Below are 22,611 nucleotides of genomic sequence, written 5' to 3'. Positions count from 1 at the left end.
TAAAAATTTTTATTCTTCAAGACATAGAAGGTACATTGTACAGTAAATTAAAGCACTGCATGCTTGTCTACATAAGATAGAACACTTGGCTAAAATGGTGCTAATGCCTATGGAATATAAAATAGCCAGTAGCTACACTTAAGCATACAGTATATGTTTAGTTGTCACCCAGTAACAGTGCCCCATTCTATGTGTATCCTTAAGCTGTATATACAGTATACCAAGCATTATGTTGGTGTGTTGTGATGGTAGTACAAGGAACTAGCATTAAGCAGTGCTTACTAACCTGGTGCAATAAGATAATAAAGGAATTGTTAGTTTATTTACCATAGCAGTATAAATACCACTAGCCAAACAGCATTATAATATCTGCACATATTGATCACCCCTTTGACATTACACAGTAAACTGTACAATAAGAATTACGAAAACTACTAAGTTACTACATTCCAGACAATTCATTTTGAAATGTACAACATAAATAGTCACACTACTGACTACTTTAATTATGGACAATTAATGTTATGATTTTAAAACCTGCACCATGACCAGTACCTATATATGGTATGTATGAGCAATAAATCAATTTTACTTAGGAAAGTTTAGTTGCCAATGTAGAATTTTCCTATCATATATCAGTTACAGTATCACCCATTACTTTGCTCAAAAACCTGTGTGGGGATTATCAAGCAATATCAAACAAAGTATTATTTCATTGGTGCAGCAAATGGTGTCAGATTACACAGATATTCTGGATTAGATACAGGTGTTGAATTAGAGAGGTTTCACAGTAATAGCTTTAAAAAATATAATAAGAACAATGCTTGTATGGTATGATATGCACTAATATACTGAGATGCTATTGTATAGGGTGGTTTCAAATATTCTTCAGGGATAGATACTAAACATTAGTGATACTATATATTTGCGAGTTCATATAAAATCTATAAGAGTCTACAACAGAAACTTCTGCAAATGCAAACTTTAGTCTACAAAACACAAGCGATTGTCTTCACTATGACGGTTCAATAAAAGTAGAATCCAGAAAGCTTAGTCGAAATGTGTGAATTCATACAAAAACATGCAGCTAAAATTTAGTGGATCAAGAATTTGCAAACTTTACACAAATTGTATCGCGTACATAAACCCGCCATTCAGAATAATGACCTGCATGGCCATGTAACTCACGGCAGTCAATTGATCTATCCCAAAGTATCATGCCTATTTAATGTGTCAAATTGTTATACAGAATACGTACACTTTATGTAACAACTTTAAACAAGATGTAGGACCAGGACCTTCAGCACTTGTGCTGTACTAATGTCCATTTGGTTCCACCTGGGGTACTTTGAGATAATAAGTCACTCTCTAAAGTTCCTATGGATACATATATATGAAATTGAACATCCTAGCTGCCTGGCAGACTCCTGTAAGCGTTTGAGTGTTAATTGGATGGCTGTAGGTTTGAGGCTGCACGCCTAGGTCATTCCAGTCATGGATTTTTTCTCCTTTCTCCAACTTTTCGAGCACAACAAATTTCAACAGGATGTAGGACCGGGTGTCCTACAGACCTTCAGCACTTGTGCTGTAAAGCTTTAATAAAAGTAATAAGTATTGAAAAGTAAACCTTCTTTCTGTACACATTTCAAAATTGTGTGTGGGCAGGAAACAATAGTGGCATATGTTACCACAAAAATCATTGTAACTTTAGAACAGAATAAGCTATAGACTTTCTATAAAAACCAACTATTCTTTAGGGCAAATGCTTCAATTTGACACCAAGTGTGTGGATTTTGAATAATACAAACATGAAATAGAGACAAAACTGACAGTTTTTAAACATTAAATTGCCTGTAAAGGTCACCAAAGGTCAAATCTGAGGTGGCTCCTATCAGAAAATAATCTTTATCAATCATACTCACAAACTTTTTGCCAAGTTTCATGCTTTTATCTATAAGTGCACAAAAAGGCCTTTTTAAAAGGCTTACAACCCTGACTAATATAATTTTATATAACCATCAACACTGTTATAATGTAGTATGCATTGTGTATTATGTGTACATATACATGTAACCTCGAATGAACAGCAGGTCATGTATCAAGTACAATTAAGTAATGCATACATCATAGGGACAAGTAGACATCTACTCATACCATGTACGGCAATTAATGCACATAATATTATAGAAGTTGGGTAAGAGGGGTGGACTGATTTTTCTCTGCCCAGTCATGCCTGAGTGGGTCTCATGATCCTAAACCTACCATACTCATTTACACGTTATGAAATCAATTAGTATGACATCATTGATTTTGTGGATTCTACAAGATTGGTTCCTTTTCTAAGCCAATGCCGAGCATGTTACTTTCAGTTTATCCAGATAATTATGATAAACCACAGACAGGTTTCAGGTTAGTTTGTTCTTAAAATATGTTAGACTTAGTGTTGTATTGTAGGTTCAAATTCTACACCCATACCAAGACATGTTCACTTTAATTTGTTGCAGTACATTTTGTGCCATTTGTTCTGTTTCCAAAGGCCCAGTGTTGTTTCATATATAACTCATGTGGAGATATGCTAACCACACGATGGATATGTAGTTACCCTATTCTTGCATGTACTGAGCAATGGCTTGGATATAGTTTCTACCTATTGTACAAGCCAGGTTTTAAAATAGTCACAAATTAATTATCTGTATACCGGCTGTATAGTGTATACATAGATTAGCAGCATTACTTACATTTCACATATATAAGCATTCCTCCTGCTACTATCATCAATGACATTGTCAACAAAGTCTTTCATTGGTACCTCATTGTTGTCATTGGTTGTATCTGGTTTAGGTTGTATACAGGTTTTGGCAACTTTTTTGATAGTCCCTTTATAAAGGTATATTTCCATCATCAGAAAAGCTCCTATGGGAAGCAAAACTATGATAAAAACAAATATTAATAGCAAATCTTGATCAAAATTGTCAACAAGTGGAAGCATAGAAACCACGATCATCAACTGTAAAATCATCCCATCAAACATGTTAAGCAAGTTGCTGGTATATGGTCTAATCATCACTTGTAATAAGGATAATATAGTATTTACAGTAATCAACAGATACTGGGTGGTGTTATCATTAGATGAATTGGCAATGACTATTAGAATAATCACCAGTCGACATGACATGTAATAAGCTGCAAAACTACGATACTTGTCCTTATAACATCCTTGAAACTGATCCAACAATGGCTTTATCCTGGTAAAATTTATCTTATGATTCAGGAATCGCTCAAGTAGAAGAAGAAGTGGTAGACCTACCACAATAACTAGTGTACATAAAATAGCTGCAATAACATATGGTAGATGACGTCCATGAAAATACTCTATGTCAGGTGACAGGTAAGTGTAAACCTTATCTATATTATGAAATGTCAGTAATCTCAATAGTAGCAATGAAGTTGTGGCAACAGAAGTATATGACAATAGTAAAAGAAAACATATGACATGGATAATTCCCTACTTACAAATGCTGAAATCCTGTAAGATATCCGTGCTGACAAGCAGATAATAGATACAATGACAGTGACAACTAGTGGATGTACATAATGAATGAACTGTTGGTCAATTCCACTCATATTCTGTACCAAACAAAGTTGTCCCAAAAACTGTGGTGTAACCTTAGCAATACTGGACATAATGCTAACAGTTATAAACAATCCTTGTGTTGTGTAAAAAGTGTCACTCAACAAAATATCCACCACACTGTAATAGTATGTAATAGCATACAAATAACCAATCCCAACATGATAGTATGTCATAATAAACACTGGTATAACTATGGTTAACCAATAGATGATTGACAATGTGACAATCAATGTTGTCTGTCCTGTTGCACACTGACTAACACTTACACATTCTACAGAATCAAATGAAAGAGTATAACCATCCTCACAATTACCACAAGCAATTCCAGATCTTTGTAAATTACACTGGTCAGTTCTCAATGGTGAAAGTTCATAATATCCATTAGCAGTTTCACAACAAGCAAAGTTACAATAATTATTAGGACAAACTGTCACTGTAGCTTTATCATCAACTTCACCAAACCAGTATCCTCTTTTGATAGACGATGTACTACCAGAACAAGACACAATATCACTATCACTGTAGCATACACATGTGTAATTGTCATAGTGGAAACCAGGGTGACATGGTGATAGTTTAAGTATTAATTGAACCGAAATTGTTTTTAAGTCAGATTTACTGCCATCATGTGATGTGATAGTCATTGTGAAATTTGTCATGCTAGATATCTTCTTTCCAATTACACTGATTCCTTGAAACACTTTACATGATACTAGAACATATTGTGGTCCATTAATACGATGATTTAGGTTCTCACCAGTTACCAAGAACAAAGTTGTACCAGCAGGATTTCCATAATAGTCCAGTACACAAGCATCAATAACAATTTCCTGACCAAGCATTATATTTTTCATTATGTATATTTGACAGTTTGTTCCAATGTCATCATCAATACATGTAGCAGTTTTATAAAACTCCAGCTTACTAGGAGGAGTGATAATGTACTGAACAACTTGATAACCTTTGGTAAAGTCAACGACACTGTTGTTTAAACAAATCTCATCACAAGATGTTGGTATGTCAAGGTAAACATCAGGACCTGCTACAGCAGTGTTGTTATATAAGTAAATGTTTGTAGTGTATATGATAACTTTGCTTTGAGGGATTTGTGTTAGTTCAGCATATATTGCCCCACCACGACGATCAGCAGTGTTATGAGTAAATGTTATGGAAGAGTTACCATGAAATGTTGCAATGAAATTGTTCTTAAGATGTATAGCCCCACCATTGTCTAAAGCTTTGTTGTTAATAAATTTTGTTATGGAATGGTTTGAAAACACAATTTTAGAATTTACAATGGAGATGGCCCCACCATTTTGTGCAATGTTGCCAATAAACATCATGGACACAGTACCTCTTTTCCACAGGGTTGATATCAAAATAGATATAGCTCCACCATTTTCAGCTGTGTTATTTAAAAACTCTAAAAAGGTATTCCCTTTTAGTGTCACATCAGAGTATACTCTTATGTGACACTAGAAGGGAATACCTTTTTAGAGTTTTGACCGAATATTTGATTATTCTATCCCATCCAAAAACAGCTTATAGCTGTAAAAAAAGTGCGCGTCCAAGTAAAGCAGAGTTAACTGCGACAAAAAGTAATGATATCATAATGCGGCCATGTGCGAGGTGTGCAAGTTGTAATATTAGCTAATCAGATAATACAATGTTATTGTTAAAGTGTTAATGAGAACTATGTGATGCTGCTAGTTTTGAAGTGTGTGAGCATCTTCATAAATGCCACATAAATTTAATTCTCAATAAAGCAATGTGTATAGATTCTCTGATAGTAATAAATAGTTTGAGTTTGGCCACCTTTCCTTTGTTCGTAGCATTGCTGTATACAGGAAAGGCGGCCAAACTCAAACTATTTATTACTATCAGAGAATCTATACACATTGCTTTATTGAGAATTAAATTTATGTGGCATTTATGAAGATGCTCACACATTTCAAAACTAGCAGCATCACATAGTTCTCATTAACACTTTAACAATAACATTGTATTATCTGATTAGCTAATATTACAACTTGCACACCTCGCACATGGCCGCATTATGATATCATTACTTTTTGTCGCAGTTAACTCTGCTTTACTTGGACGCGCACTTTTTTTACAGCTATAAGCTGTTTTTGGATGGGATTTCAATACTTTTTGTCAGAATAAGCAATGCACTGTTGATAACAGTAGGTGAGTCAGTAGTTTCCATGGTTTTGACAGAAACCCCAGATTACAGTGACAGAATATTAAAATATAACTGTAATTTTAGTGGCCAGGGCCGCCCACATTGGGGGTAACTGGGGTATTTTTCCCCCTACCACAGCCTGAAAGGGGCCACTTGAATACCTGTTTAAAGAAAGATCGATATACTCTAATAGAGCAGTCAGGATCTAGACCCTTCCTTGCCCCTGGGCCCCTCTTTAACTCTTTTCCCTGGGCCCTCTAATTTCTCTGGACGGCCCTGTTAGTGGCATGCAACTGCAGTCAACTAACACCCATTTTAACTAGTAAACCCTTAACAACACTTTGCCTTTCATCTTGTACTGCATTGAAACGATCAAGATACTCTATTAGAGCAGTCATAAAACAGCTGTAACACAGCCATAGGCGGCGGAAAGGGGGGGGGGGGGGGCTTAGCCCCCCCTCAGAATGATATCACACCGAAATTATCTTTCTTGGAGTGGGGCTGAAAACCGTGATAAAGATCGAGATACTCTAATAGAGCAGTCACTCTAATAAAGTATTCAGTGTGTAGCGAGCTATGTAAGGATTTTTATGTAGTTTATCAGCTAGAAATGGTAGCTGGTGAGGTGGAAGCTCTTGTCAGTTGGTTGCGACCTTTTTTTTTTTTTTTTTTTTTTTTGGTCTCACCTTACTAAACTATAGAAATAAGTCTGGGTCAGCCCAGCCCCCCTCATATCAACTACTTGCTCCACCGCTGAACACAGCAATCAATATTTAGCATAGTTACAACTTCTGCTTAGCATCGGATTGTATAGTTTAAATTACTAGCTACTTACAGACTTTACAATATAAAAATATGGCACTTGTAGAAATGTGACTGTTTTATTAGAGTATCTCGATCTACTTCAAGCATTGACTAATTCAAGTGAAGAAGCTACGCCCCTGCCAAGAGATCTTGTGAAATGAAATGAGAATAGTAAAGAAAAGGCAAGTATGTACAGAGACAATAGAGGGGCGCGTAATTATGTCCTGTTGTAAATAAACGCCTTTAAAATTTATATTACTACTAAATAAACGCACCAGAATAGGCTTGTGTGGCTGTTGTCTCCAAGGTTGTCTCATTATTTGTCTTTTCGTGTTGAAGGGATTTAGTCGCAATTGGTCATGTATTTGTGTTGTAAAACTTAATTGTAAAAAGGCGATTAGCACATATCATGATAAACATGTATTTGTCACAGTAGAGTCTCTCACGAAGTCACGATTATTATGAGACATTGGACCAGGGTAAAAAATTTACTGCTATATTTAGAGGTTGTAGCGTTTGTATATCTTAGTATCTTAATAAATAATCCCCCATGATCACTAATCACTAATAGTACAGTGAAAACTGGTCATTATTCAGGCCGTAGGGACAAAATTTTCTAACCTTGCCTTTTAAAGAGGTGGCTGCATTATGCGGCCTTAAAAAAAGGTAAGAAGCATGCTGTTCTAACTGGCTATAGAGATGGATTTAGTGTATGACAGCGTATGAGACAGTGAGTGCTGGCAGCAAGGGGGCAGCCAATCTGTTAGAGCACCAAAAGCACTGCTTCAGACATAGGCAGTTGACTGTCAGCCCCAAGTGTAAAAAGTTTCACTGTTGGTCCTTATAAGCTCCTGATGAAGAAAGTGATGAAGTCATTATCCATAGGATATATTTTTCAGAGTATCCATTTCAGTTCTACAATATAGTAGCCAAGCATAAGATGAACATAACACAGCATCCCAGTAGTTTAGTGGTGACCACAACACTGCCTGAGTTAAACTGTGGTGAGATTTGAGACTACCAGAAGCCCTGGAATGTCTTCAACACATGAAATACCAAATATCTAATGCCTGGCTTTCATCCACAGTGGACCTGTCTTGGTGGCCACTTGTACAGAAGGGAAACAGCTAGTTGCCACACCCCTTAATTATCAATTTGTAAAATCGTTAGCAAAATTGTGTGTGCGAGCAAGTGCGATGTGGCAGTGCCGTGTATATGGTTGCTGCCTAGCAGTGACACATCACGAGTATTGAAGTCACAATGCGTTACTGTATCATCCATCTAAATACAATCTCTGAATGTGTCATTTTGTGTAGAGAGCAATCTTCCACAAGAAGTGACCTGCAGGTTTCAGTGTATATTGTTAACCATTAATATTGTTCACAATATTGTGAACTATATGTACAGTGAAACCTCACTTAGTGGCCACCTCTTTAATAAGACCACCTCATTATATTGGCCACCTCTAGTAGGTCCCAAATATAGCTAAGCATTACTTATGACCTCATTAATAAGGCCACCTTGTTATTCAGGCCAAATTTTTTGGTCCCACAGCCTGCCATATTAATGAGGTTTCATTGTACTTATGTGAATTTTTATTTTTCGTAACTTTTCTTCAGGTTTACTGATGGGCACTATGAAGCATTGTTGACTGGTACGTGTATAATGTGGTGACTTGAAATGCTAAAACAGTACGTAGCGTGTCTTGTATGTACATGTAATGTGTTGTAATGTGTCCACACATCCACACATCTTAGAAATAAATGTAATTGTATTCTCTATAAATAGTCAGTTCCATTGTGCCACTGGGTCATAAGTTGGTTGAGTATGGATCATCCAGGGCACTTGAGTCACATTTTGTCCTGGCCAAGTGGATCTCATCCACTGACAGAATATACAGGATCAGATCACGTGTATAAATTACGGTGGAACTTGTTTATTGCCACCTTCACTCATTCAGCAGGTAACAGTGTATAAATTCTCAATTGGAATTGGCTTTTCAAGAGTGGTTGTCTTTCTATACTAGTGGCCATTAAGATAGGTTGTACTGATAGAGTGTACATACTAGAGATGCAACAATATCCTCCACTTAGTGTCGTTTGATAGTGATGCAATGGAGACTATGTATTATTGCATTTAAATACTATACTATTATATTGCAACTCTAGCACGTATTTATAACAGGAATGTTTGTTAACCGTTTAGACATACTGGAGCCACACCCACTCATCTGGATTCTACAAATGGAGTCATACCAACTTGTTGTCATCATACTCACTCGTTACTCCCATTGTGTTTGGATGAATATACATGCCGTCATGTGAGACTTGCTACCATGGCGGGCCACTGGAAAACATTTGCATAGCAGTTATATTACAGTCATTATTGTACAATTCTTACATTATTGTTGTGAAAAGTGTTTGGTATTCATGTGTCTCCTCTGTATGTTGTAATTACATGTGTAATTTTGTGTGGGGGTGCTATAAAATGCAATAATGCATGGTGACAATTGTATTAGGCGATTTTGCACACTTCCTTTTAAGCTAGCTACATGTGCTAATTACTCACAGCTTGTGTCAACAACTGGTAACCACAGTTGTACTCTTGTGTCATTCTTTAAGCCGCGCCCTTAGAGGACAAATTATGTGGGGGCGACTAATTTCAAAACGAAGGATGGTATGCAGCACCATAGATTAGCTATATCTATGGACTATAATCTATGGCAGCACACTTCTTGGTGGCTATATGTACTGATTAACTACATAGAGCGCCAGTTCATCAATACCCAGAGACCGCAGTTGTGCTCTGCGTCATTCTTTAAATTCCGAGTAAAATTCTTAGAGAGCAAATGACGTGGGGGCGACTAAATTCAAATTTCAAACTAGCCATTCTCGAAAACAAATGTTTCAATCTGAACGAAACTTTCAGAACAGTTTAAAGACACATTGCCCTACATGCCAAGCGAGTATTGCGGAAAACAACAATCTGGGATTTGTATTTGGCCTCTAGGTCGACTGAGGACGACTGAAACTTCGTTTGGTGCTGAAATCACGACTGTAGGGTAATCATGTATGGTGAAATCGATGATGTGAATCTTGAGGTGATTGAGTGAATACTGAAGCGATAACAGGGCGATCAATGTTCGGAATGCACAAAGGAACGCAAGGCATACACCTGCGGTTGCGTCTAACCGCATGCGATAAAAAAAAAAAAAAAAAAAAAATGAAACGTCCCCTTTCATGTCGGCAATCTCGATCACGAAACAATCGTCATGGATTTGCTTCACTGCTTGTGTGGTAGTTACTAGTGACACGATGAGTTCAACTCCAGAGTTTCAGAGGGATAGCGTAAGTGACGGGCGGATTACAGGAAGGCCAAATTTGAGAACGTTCGTTCTTGTAAAATCCTCACGTAGTGGTCGCGTCATTTATTGTCTGCGGCGCGCGTTTCTGCTTTACTGGCCGCGCGACTCACTACCGTGAGTCTTGATAAGCTTATAATATTATACTTCTATTGAATAAGTACTGAAACCTTTTGTTAGGGAGCAAGGTAAAGCCTAAGAGCTATTTCTATCTTTCCTAAAATAGAATTTTTATAGAGTAAGATATATCACTTTATTCATAATCTTAAGTTTCAAGGCTGCCTTTTCTATCTGAATACAGTGTACAAAGCACTAACAATTATTCAAATAGTATGTTAACAAATCAAATAGTGTCATGTCAACTGAATAGTCAAATAACCGAATAATCGTTTCAGCATTATAAGAGGTGATCAGTGTGGTTTTTTATTTTAAAATGAATTTATTATATGATTCAAAAAGTGTTAGTTGGTTGAATTGGTTAGAGTTACCAGCTTCAATATAGCATGTAGTTACTAGGGCTGAAACAGATATCTGTATTATCCAGTTATCCGGATAATATTTCAATTATCCGAATAGTAATTTGAAGCTACAGGATAGTTGCTAATAATTTAAAGCAATTTCATGATGATTTTCTTTGATACAAATCCTTTACACTGACTTATTATACCGGAATTCCAACCAGTGTACAAATGCTATGTTTGCTTCTGATCTAAATTATGAGTATAGCGAGCAGGTTTATGGCAACATATTATTATGTCTGATATCCATTTAGTGGTTTCCCATGATAATTGTTTCATAGCATAAATTATACCCTTCATACTGTATAGTGCCACATCAGCTACAGCTGGGCTCATGAAAGCACCAACTAATAATAATGTGTAAAAAACCTATGAGTATACAGTCTGGTAGTACACTCCCTTCAGGCGCATGCGAAGGGCGGGCGCTACCCATATTCACAATTTGAAAAAGGGTGTGGTCTACTTAGCCAGATCTGGTCCTTAGAATAGAATTTAAGTCACTGGATGTAACTATTCTGGCCAGGAACAAATAACAAGTACCGCCGGCAGGGGAGATCAACAACGGTAAGTGTATTAATATTGTTTGCTTGTTTTTTTATCTTGAGCCTGAATAAATGCAATTGCCACTCGGTGCCAGTCTTCACTCTTTAATACTCCGTGCCTGAATGGATAATGAAATCCGGCGACTCCTGCATGAATCATGAAGCCCCTGCCATCCCGTTTAAGTTGTTAATGTTTATATCGCTTTGCAAATGGGCGTGTCCCGGATTCAAGTAAAGTTACAGCTATCTGGCGACTTGAACATTTTGAACAAGGGTAGGTACGCAGATTTGCAACCGCGGTCACAAAGTCTTCACCCCCGAAATTTTGCTTTGACCTGCGACCAAGAGTCTTTTTCAACCTTTGACCCGAGGGGTCGCCCACGCAAACTTTGCCTTTTGTGTGACCCTTGTCTTTTGACAAAAATCGATAATCTAATCTAATCTAACTTGTAATGTTATGCACTTGTCAATTTCATACCCCACCCTGGGGGGGGAGATACAGGGGATTTGACAAATGGTGGTGTCAAATTCCCCACTACTGGGGCAAAATCGGCTGTCAAATCCCCACCCCCAGTAGGGGATTTGACAACACCTCAAGGATAACTAAGCACATATTTTATGCATGCCGCTAGTAATTAACCTGGTATGCACCTTTAGCTAGTAAAATTATAGTGAGTACAATGTTATTGTTTAGAAATGCAACTACCAGAAATCAGTCAGTGAATTTACAGCTGTCAATTGTCCCAGGGGTGGGGACAAGAAGCAATGTCAAATCCCCACTTGGGGTGTGGGGACGCCCAAGGTGGGGGGGAGGGGGGGGGTAGGTGGGGCATGAAATTAACAAGTGCATTATTGTTATTAGAGATTTACAGTGACCAGCACTAAAGATGTGACAGCAAAATGTGCTGCATCCTTTGAATTAACTAACCTAACAATCTGGAAACAGAGACTTAAACATTGTGTACGAGAGTCCCAATATTAAGTATTTCAAAACGTATTTCTATATTATTTCAATAAATATTTATAATTGGATTTCTCAGATAGTGTGTGAGAGACCCAAGATGTTGGTTACCCCTTGCTTCATCGGTCTCTAGTGGGATAGCATTCACAGATGACTTAGGGGTGACATTTTGATACTTTTTGATTGTGGAATGGAAATGTTTACTCATGACCATTGACTTTGCATGAGTTTGGTGGCCTTGACCTTTGACTTAAACTTTGACTGCGGTTGCATATCTACCTTGAGTGAGTACCTGTATGTGGGGTTTCCATTCAAAATAGGAAGATACTTATTTTTGCTGTTTCTGGTGATTTTCACACAGTTTGACCTTTACGGTAAAGCAAACAAATGCTAATTCATTGTTTGTAGCATTTGAAATCAGCATAATTTTACACACATAAAGATCCAGAAAGTGGTCACATGACCAAAATCCAACAATAGCTGCATTATGACCCTGACCACCTATTCAAAAGTCTGTTTGTATTTTTGAGTGATCTAAGGTAAAATTACCTCAATGAAGACTTGTACATCTTGTAGTACATAAGCGCATCCAATGCAACTGCTGTGAGATTGTTGGTCGTGTGACCACTTTTGGGATATTCACATTAAAACTACACAGACAACTCTATGTGGTAATCACCTGAAACAACAAAAAGAAGCACTTTTCTGTTTTGAGTTGGAAATCCTACTGTTTGCCACCCTCTTGTTTGGACACAAATTAAGCAAGCTCTTATTAAGTCAGAACAGGTGAAATTAAGTTATTTTAAAGCCGGAACAGGCAAAATGTCTACAGTTAATACTTACTCCTAGCTGTAACAGCTTTATGGAGTCAATCTTCATTCATTATCGTAATAAGCTCACTGCGATATTATATCCCACAGCACCAAGGACAAGGCACCTTTGTCGACTTCATAGCCGATACTACTACACATACATGCAATAGCTAGCCTAGTACAAATGAGTCTATTAATAGCACCCTGTGTATTCAGTGTATGTAACCGGGCCTGTGAAAACAGGCATGTGGGCACAAACTACACCCTGCCATGCTACAGATCATATCTCAGTACTGGAGCAGAATATTTCCATTTTATAACTTGCATCACAAAGCCAACTACATGCATGCTTACTAAGAGCTGAAAGCTGCATTTCCATAACATAATGGTAGAAAAAATTGTGAGTGATGAAAATTTGAGAAAGTAGGCTAAAATCATGTACACACATGCCCTATTTTTGCAGGCCCAGTCACATATAATATATCTGCACAGATTCTTAAGCATAATTTCTCAAGGAGGTTGTAGCCCTGACAACAAGCTTCACCATAAGTAGCTGACTAATGACTCCAATGAGCTAGCGCACACATGTGTGTACATACGTATGTGTACTTGTGTGCGTGTGTATGTGTGTGTGTGTGTGTGTGTGTGTGTGTGTATGTGTGTGTGTGTGTGTGTGTGTGTGTGTGTGTGTGTGTGTGTGTGTGTGTGTGTGTGTGTGTGTGTGTGTGTGTGTGTGTGTGTGTGTGTGTGTGTGTGTGTTACTCTAACTTTCAAAAGTCATCACTGTCCTGTTTTATGCACAAGTGTAAGTGGTGTTTTGTTGGGCCAGAAAACTAAAGTAATTTTGCATACAATGCACATGCCTGGTAGCTAACTACATGTAGGTCAGTGGAATTGGACTGTATAAACAAAATTTATAATGCAATCCCCAGGGTGAAAATGATGTGAAATCCAAGGTGACGGTGCCACAAATGGATGTGATAGTAGGTTACTGGCAAAAAAATAAATAAAAATAAAAAAATCAATAAGAAAGTTTAGCTGAATTTGTTCTCTGAATTCACTACGTATGTTGTAAGTTTTGTCATTAAACCACCACAGCCATGCATTTCTTGGCTGCCACCTTGGATTTTGTATCTTTTTTCACACTGGCTCTTTAGGGGATGTATCTTCTTTTCATAGCTTGGCTGTTTTACTATTGACATCACTTCCTTTTGTATTTGCATACTTCAACAAAGCTGGCCATAGGCTGGCTTTGGAGGTTCCTTTTTTTACTTGCTGTTTTTTTTGCTACCAAAAATTAGAAACAGTGCAGATTTATAATTTGTGCTCTGTAAGTATATTTGAACTATTTTGTTCTTATAACTATCGGAGTTTGGTAATGTGACAGTATCACATATGTAGCAAGTAACCCTATAGAGAGTTTAGTTACATTACAAGTCACCCTATAGAGAATTCAGCTACAGGTACATCACATTCACCCTTCGGCTACGTTGCAAATAATCCTGTAAAAGGTTCAGCTATAAACAAGTCACCCTCTTGTGAGTTCAGCCACATTACATCCTGTAGAGATTTCAGCTACAACTCTAGTCAACCTGCAGCTGAACTCTCTACAGGGTGACTTTAACCGTATCAAATCGAGTAATGTAACTGAACTCTCTACTTGTAGCGTACATAGCAGAACTCTCTACAGTATAGTAGAATTCTCTAATGGGTGGCTTGTAACATAACCAAATCCTGGTGACTTGTTGAACTAATACTGCAAATTATTACAGAAAAACAAAAACTGCACTAATTAGTGTATCTAGATCACATACTTGCTACACGTACAGTAATTCACCTATAATCAGATGGTCTCTAAAACTGGACGTGATTTTCTTAAACTACAAAGAAGACTGCACATTTTCATTAAGGTAAACGTTACAGAAACTTGTGTACCAATTACTGGGCTCTTTATACTGATTGCGCATCCTTCCAAAAATAACTGGTCCAATAGATGATATGCATATATACTAAGTTATTTGAAAGAAAAATGATCAATTATGCTTGTGCAGCACCGAGTATCAATGGTGACTGATTCTCGCTAATCTCGTACAGAGGTATGGGCAGGAAATGTGGCTCAGACAATAATTCACCACTAGAGCTACAGGTGTGGATTCTCAAATGCAACACATTACTTTTGAGTTAAAGGAATTTGTTGCTGTCAAAGAATTATCCATAGCTGATCTACTGTAGAGGTAATGAAGCGATTTGCACTTTCAGTTTGCATTTTCCTCCATAGACCACAATACATTCAGTCACTGTTGGGACATGTTAAAGAATCACATGTTTATGAGAAATTTATGGTACACATATTGCCTATTAAAACATAAAAGATCCATTCAAGAACAGCCTCTACTTACAGACCATACTTGTACCCAAGCATCAGTCAGAATGAAATTGTAAGTAAACTCAACAATTCTTTCTTATTACTTAAATACTTTCAATTGTAAGTTACTTAGCAAATAAAACAGGCTGTCACTCACCCTGCAGCTGTAGAGAGTTCAGATAAATAAATTACCCTGTTGAGAATTTAACTACATACCAATTCACCTTTAAAGGAGTATAGCTACAAACAAATCTCCCTGTAGAAAGTTCAGCTATGTATAAGACAAGTCTCCTTGTAGTAAGTTCAGCAATGTTACAAGAATCTCTGTAGAGAGTTTAGCTACTTTACAAGTTACTATTGCTGTTCCTGAAGTAGGAATCCATTTTTATGGCCTTGTAATTCTAACATACCATATACTTGTATTAAAAATCATTGCTAACCTTAGGACAGATGAATGGTGGCATTTTGGTGTTAACAAGTTTCCACTGATGTTTTCAGAGAAACCTGCCAAAAATTACATTATCTTCATATCATTCACAAGTACCTCAATGTTTTGCAAAGTCAAAACCCAGATATATTTATAGCCCATCTAATTATAATTGATTGTGGGATTTAGTTTATGTAACAGATAACACCTATTTTACATAGTTTTGTTAAACTATACATTTACCACTATTGAAATTTTATATTGTCTTACAATTTCTTCTTAGTTCATATTGCTTTGCCACTGTTTAATCGGCTGGTTCATCGGTTGGCAACCAGGCCAGCTGTAGGTGCACACCTGATTTACTGAAACTGATTTCCTAAATGAGTATGTTGTATGTGTGTACGTGTACGTGTGTGCATGCATAAGCGTGTGTGTGTGTGTGTGTGTGTGTGTGTGTATGTGTGTGTGTGTGAGTGCACGAGTATGTGTGTATTGTTTCTGTATTTCGTGTGCGTGCATGTATGTGCGTGTGTGTATGTGTGCTTGTGTGTGTGTGTGTGTGTGTATGTATGTGTGTGTGCATGAGTGTGTGTATTGTGTGTGTGTGTGTGTGTGTGTGTGTGTGTGTGTGTGTGTGTGTGTACCTATGTATATTTGTCCATATGAACAAACGATTTTATGACCAGCATGTGAGAAATAAATTAATTAAGGCTATTATAACTAAGTAAAGCCTGTTTAAAACTTTCACACTGGCAAGCTTTGGCTTGAAGGTATTATTGTTTCCCATTTTAAAATATGAATGTAGTGACTCTGCTCAAACAGTTCTAAGATGACGTACCATTATCAAGAGTTCGTTTATTTTATGAACTCTTTGTCATTATCAAGATATCAATAAAATGGTTGTCATTTATCATACAAGTTGTGCAATTATCGCACAGCTTTATATAGCACAGCTACGTATGATAATTATGCAAAATTAATGTGACTGTTACCAGAGTATCTCTCTCAATCTCACTGCTTATCTTGAGTGAACTACATAAGAAGTGTGGTTGTGAGTATAAAAGGATGGCTACCATGCCCTTAATGATCTCAGGTTTTAATAGAGACTTGTGTAGAGAGCAATAAACGGCATTGCAACATGTTCTGATTGTTTAAGAGTGAGGACATGCCATATGATTTTTATTAGTACAGGTGCAGATAACTGCTCCTTCTCACAGTACATACTGTAGGCCCATAAATGTCTTCAGAACAATCTTAAAACCATTTTGATAAAATTATGCTTACTGACTAGACAATTAACTGACTATATCCAGCCAAGCACCAAGCATACCTCAACAATGGATAGCTACTGTATATGTAACCTAGTCTATGAAAACCGATCCTGTCGACTATTTAATAGTATTGAGAGATGCCAGTTTTTATTGTGTCCTATCACCTATTTAATAGTATCGAGAGATGCCAGTTTTTAGTGTATTGTAGCTTGCCAATGGCAGAAGCTGTGTACTAAATTTTCACACTTTTATGCCAATTTCTTTCCTTCAGTATGAGTACGTATATAGATACATATTTACTTTACCGTATTTATGGAGAACACTGCAGTGATTACGATAGCACAATAATATCACTTTCAAGAACTTTTGACGATACTAGTACATTTACTCAGAATATCGCAGTTTGACAGAATAACCAAGATACTGCCAACCCCTAGTGTGGTGCATGTGTGGTTTTGTGTGCCTATATCTGTAATTGCTATGCTTGTGTGTTGTGTGTGTATGTGTGAGTGTCTGTGTGTGTGTGCAGGGCCGGTGGAAGCTCTTAGTGGCTGGTCAGGCAACAAGCCAGGTTTTGATTCAGGGATTGTGATGAGTGTGTGAAGCACAATGAGTGAGTGTGCCGCGAAGCACTCTGGCATGCGTAGCATGCCCTTCTAGGAGGGTCTGGGGGCATGCCCCCTCCCCCAGGAAAATTTCAAATTTTTAGTGTTTGTAAACCACATTTTGAAGCAATTTTAGCACTTTACAAGAGTTGATTTTAAGATATTGCTTCATACATACACTGACTTTTGTAACTTCCCTAGCTGTCACACTACCTTTCTATATGTTGTAAAGTCTAATTTCATTTATACAATTGATCAGGTTTTTACAGGCTTTACCTTCTTACCTGTACCCCCAATAATAATAATAATAACCTACCTTTCAGCAGAGCTGGAAGAACGTCCACCGCACTGGTCACCACGTGTTTCGACCATTAGACACACGAATATAATAGAGGATAAGCAAGAGGTAACGTGAAGTCGGATGCACATCCTTTTCTGCATTAAGGTTAGAATGGTTGGTGTCTGTCTATTAATTAGTGTATGTCATGACGACGTGACTACTATACGGAGCTACCTTATTAGTGTGTAGTTATATTAGCTTAGTTAGGCATACACTCACATGACTGGCTTGGGCTGTGAAAATCTGCTACAGCAGTGACCATAGTGGCCGTAGTGCTTACACTGGCCGTAGTGCTTACACCGGCCCTCGTGTGTATGTACATACATACTTAGCTGCGTATTGGGAACCTGGTGTCATCTGGCTACCCAGCTGTAACATCAATAGGTACCTGGTGTTTACTGGGGAAGCCTCTCCTTGTCTCATTTGCCAGTGTTGGGGTCTTAGTGAAACTTTGGTTTTTGCAACCTCTCTTGGTAAGACCTGCAGCTGAACAGTCCACTTGTGGGTTACTCTTAAAGAATTCACCCCTATTGTATCAATAAATCACTAAAACTACAAGCCCCTAGGCAGACTCTGCAGCTGCTATTAATTAATACCATAAAAATAAATATTTGGCCACTAAAATCATCTATTCCTCCTGTGGCACTAACCCAAATCAACAAAATAGATAAAAGTACCAACTCTAAACTGATCAACACAAGTAACAAATTCTCTCTATTTAATACTACACCCACAACTCCCAAACCAAATAACTCTATTCCCAAATAAAATAACCCTTCCATTTTCCAAATTTATTATTTACTATCCCTGCCCCTGGAGGATTTGCCTACACAAAATTCAAGTCCTTGATTATGCACAGATATCCCAGTGCTGGGCAGCAATAGCTGTGTTTTGTAGGATTTTTACTTTGCTTTGTGTGTGTATATATGTTACACAATTGTGTGAGTATGTGTGCACATGCATACATATGCATATGCAAGTGTTTAGTAGAAGGAACTTTACAGTACATAGAACAAAATAATAGTGAATCAAAGAACCACCTTCTCACAGTTCCTGCAGGGTGGGATCCACTTAAACGGAAAGAAACTACATTGATTTCCTATGTTTGTTGTTTCTGTGAACAGCAAAAAAGATACCTAAGTTATAGACCCATGAAGCTACGTTTTCACAGTTGATATTTTAGGCCCAGTGCCAACAAGCATTCAGGAATGCTAACAAATCTTAACAGTAGCCTTTGTTGCAACTACTCCAAAGAAAATGCTGATATATAATGATGACTAACAAACTAACTGCACGTGCAATGAGCCCCAGATATATTTTCCAAGGCGATTCAAATGCTTGCGTTGCAACTTGGATAAACTATGGAAACATGCAACTGCTTCTGTCCTAAATCTTCAGGTAACATTTTCATCAGGCAATTTTACCAGGTTATATATAACTAGCCAGTGGCTTAGTGTAATTGCATATAGTATACAGCAAACAAATGCCACAGGGCAAAGTGGTCTACCATGCTGTCTTTAAAACCCAGATATCCCCTTTATATTTCACATGACAAGAGATTGTGTGTCCATAATCATCCATTCTTTAATTGTTTTTGTACAGTTTTAAGGTTAACGACAGCATCCAATAGTTGCAAGAATATTTTTGCTTATGTGAAACTATCTTATTATGCAATATGCAGAATTAGTAATCTTTGGGCCACCAGATTTTCTTAACCAAGTTTTCTAGTGATTAACCTAAGCATAGTCAACTGTGGTAAATGCTACAACATTGATTTTACTACAGAGTGATGATGTCAATAGTTAAATCAAGAATACTGTCGCAGCACGATAATTGTAACATGCTATTTTGATTTTACTACAAAAGTTGTTATTCCATGAAAAGTTGGTTGCAATTACAAGTTATATATGTGTAATATTATAGATCACCCACTCAATTAGTACAGCACTCCACAAAGGATCACTAAAGCAGCTTAGTTGGCCTGTTTCAAAATAACTTGGCTTCGTTTTAAGCCATGTGTGCATCCGTTTTAATATTTCAACTTTAGTATTGCATGGTAGCATGTTAATGTAGAGGCTTTCACACATTATGTTGTTACAATAGCTACAATCATTCATGTATAAAGTATGTCTTGTTTACTACTTTTTATTGCTGAAATGCTATAATCATTTTTAAAATTAGTTTTCTCTTGTTTAACCTTTGAGAGGTCATTCAAGCAATCGTTAGCAAGAGTCAACTCATTATTTTTTATCAAGATGTAATCAAATTGTGGAACAAATTACCTGACACCATGATTAACTGTAAAACATTACAAAACTAATATGTGATGGCACTATATCCAAAAACAAATGTCATTGATAGCACAGTCTATGTGCCAAGTTTGATTCTTTTCTTGTAACGTGCTCAAATTGCTTAAAATAATGTGTCTTTTTGGCTGTCTATTGTGTTTCCTTACGGAATTTTCTAGACAAAATCTCTATCCAGCTCCTATTTCCCCTTCTGAAATGTTGGATACGCTATTCCTAGTGACCTGATACATTGCTTTTCACTTGTTAAATGCCTGTTCCAGTGCATAAAGAGGTCTCCATTATGTTCTTTTAGTGATGGGCCACACACCCCGGCAAATGTGATCAAATATGCTACGTAACCTTAAGCATTTATTGAATGTAAGCTTATTTTCTGTATCTCAAAGTTTGTTTGCTCATGTAGGAATTTGGATAGGCAGACAGTTTTCCAAAGCCAAATTCGGTAAACCAGGTATGTGCCCACCTTGAAGTTGTGGCAGGTTAAACAAGAATTCATATCATACAGTATGATAGTATGGACCACAAAGGTGTGGGTGTGGCCCATGAAAAATATATCACCCAACGACCAGCCTTGATCACTTCTCCCTAACGGCGATGAAGCAGTATTGGTTAGGTAAAACTAAGCCCAAACAAGCCTTCAGATTGACATAAAACACTTTCAACAAAGTGCTATGAAATTTAAAAAATATATATTAAGCAGAATGTTTTAGTGACTGACTGACTGACTGACTGACTGACTGACTGACTGACTGACTGACTGACTGACTGACTGACTGACTGACTGACTGACTGACTGACTGACTGACTGACTGACTGACTGACTGACTGACTGACTGACTGACTGACTTCCTAACTGACTGACTGGTGCCTTCAGACAAGCGTAACTTGATAACTGCTAAGGCTATAGGCTTGATATTTTCACTGTTCGATAATGCTTTGGCCTGAGAGGTGCCTTTTGGCATACCTCAGTAAATATAATGCATTCTTCGTGGACTTACCAGTGCCCTCCTTTTGGTCCTATTCATCTTTACTGACAATGAATGGTATCAGTTTGGTGGTAGCACATGATGTCTTACCTTCATAACAGAAATCTTTCATATTTTTCATAGTGGCTATTTTGATTGCAGAGGTGCTATTCAAACAGTTCTTGATTTGTATGCTGTGTAACAGGTTGGACATAACTGACAATGAAGATGATAATTGGTAGCTGGGTCTGGCAGCATCATTTCTTTATTTTGATGCGGTATGTGTGGATTCACCAGTTTTAACCTATAAAAAAAGTTGACAAATAAGTGGTAGAGTAGGGACTATAACACACCGACAAAATGTACTGAAACAAGCTGACCCACGGGATATAACACTTCTTATTCTTTTACTGTGATTTAATATCATAGACTACTCCAACTTGTTTCAGTACTTTTTATCAATGTGTTATAGTTCCTACTCTTAGAGTTGAAAATTTCAATTTTTTGTGTACTTGTACAAGTTTCCACCATAGTTTTATGGAAGAAACTGCCAAAAAGTATTATTACTCAGTGGCGTAGCCAGGATTAAATTGTTACCAAAGCAAAGTTTATACATTGACCTAATTGAAAGGGTCTGCTTCTTACTAAACTGATTCACAAATACTTTCAAGTATAGATGGTACAACGTTTGCAGGTGGACTCTCTGGTTGGATGAAAAAACTGTTTTCCTACATGTCATAAGTAATGTTTCAGCTTAGTTAATGCTGCAGTATACCATGATTCAATTATTAAACTAGTTAAATTGCATTCAACCGGCACAAAAAAACTGAATTAGTCCAGAGATAGTTTGAGTGGGGCAGGCCATCCATAGACTGCAACGGAGGTCATAGTCGTGCACAGTATACCTTTTTATTGATCTGATGTGATATTTAAGTCAGAAATTATCTCTTTCATATAATGTTCAACTGCATGTGCTAAGCATGTCAAGCTAGGGAGTCTGGGGGCATGCTCCTCAAGGCAAATTTTGAAAATATATGCTTTGAACTGACATGTGAAGGCTATTTTTTATCGTAACTGATTTGTATGATCAATTAGCTCAATGCAATGCCATGCAGTTGACTCATTAGTACTGAAAAATTATTTAATACAATTAACATAAATGTAAATAATTCAGACCAAGTAGTGTTACGAGAATGATGGCTAATCTGTACTAAATGCTCTATTAGTAAGAGTATATTACGATGACTGCTCTATTAGAGTATCTCGATCTTTTACAAATTCAAGTAGCTGAAAAGTGGTCCAGCACCGTGTCACTGTAGGCTCTGGCCCTGCTTAGTACTACAGCCATAGATTCTATTATGTGTGATACAGTAATGCTTCTAGTGTAAACATTTGAGTAGAAAATCAGGGGTGCCAAAACTCAGGCCTGCTCAGCCTGTTGTTGAGAATTTTTACCGAAGCAGCTGCCTCAGTTGCCTCAATGGTAGCTACGCCACTGTTACTACTAATGATGTG

General features: G+C 37.3%; 1 protein-coding gene and 1 long non-coding RNA gene across 5 annotated transcripts in view; both read left to right on the top strand.

Annotated features, from left to right (window-relative positions):
• The first annotated feature begins 6,269 nt into the window (after positions 1–6,269).
• LOC136247193 (uncharacterized) lies at positions 6,270–9,132 on the top strand. The gene is made up of 3 exons (XR_010697173.1): positions 6,270–6,979; positions 8,243–8,314; positions 8,829–9,132. It is a non-coding gene; the product is annotated as an uncharacterized lncRNA (long non-coding RNA).
• Positions 9,133–10,948: 1,816 nt separating this feature from the next.
• Positions 10,949–22,611, top strand: part of LOC136247192 (uncharacterized) — a 39,885-nt gene continuing 28,222 nt past the window's right edge. For 2 of the 4 annotated variants that reach the window (XM_066038833.1, XM_066038829.1), the window contains exons 1-3: positions 10,949–11,066; positions 15,893–15,993; positions 17,812–17,930. In XM_066038833.1, the coding sequence (XP_065894905.1) occupies positions 17,907–17,930 (24 nt within the window). In that variant the 5' untranslated portion in view covers positions 10,949–11,066; positions 15,893–15,993; positions 17,812–17,906. The remainder of the gene's footprint in view (positions 11,067–15,892; positions 15,994–17,811; positions 17,931–22,611) is intronic. The other 2 variants (XM_066038830.1, XM_066038832.1) reach the window with 2 other exon arrangements.

Source organism: Dysidea avara, chromosome 2, assembly GCF_963678975.1.
Source record: "Dysidea avara chromosome 2, odDysAvar1.4, whole genome shotgun sequence".
NCBI lineage: Eukaryota > Metazoa > Porifera > Demospongiae > Dictyoceratida > Dysideidae > Dysidea > Dysidea avara.
The sequence above is the reverse complement of the archived record's forward strand: the minus strand, read 5'-3'. Positions and strand labels throughout refer to the sequence as shown.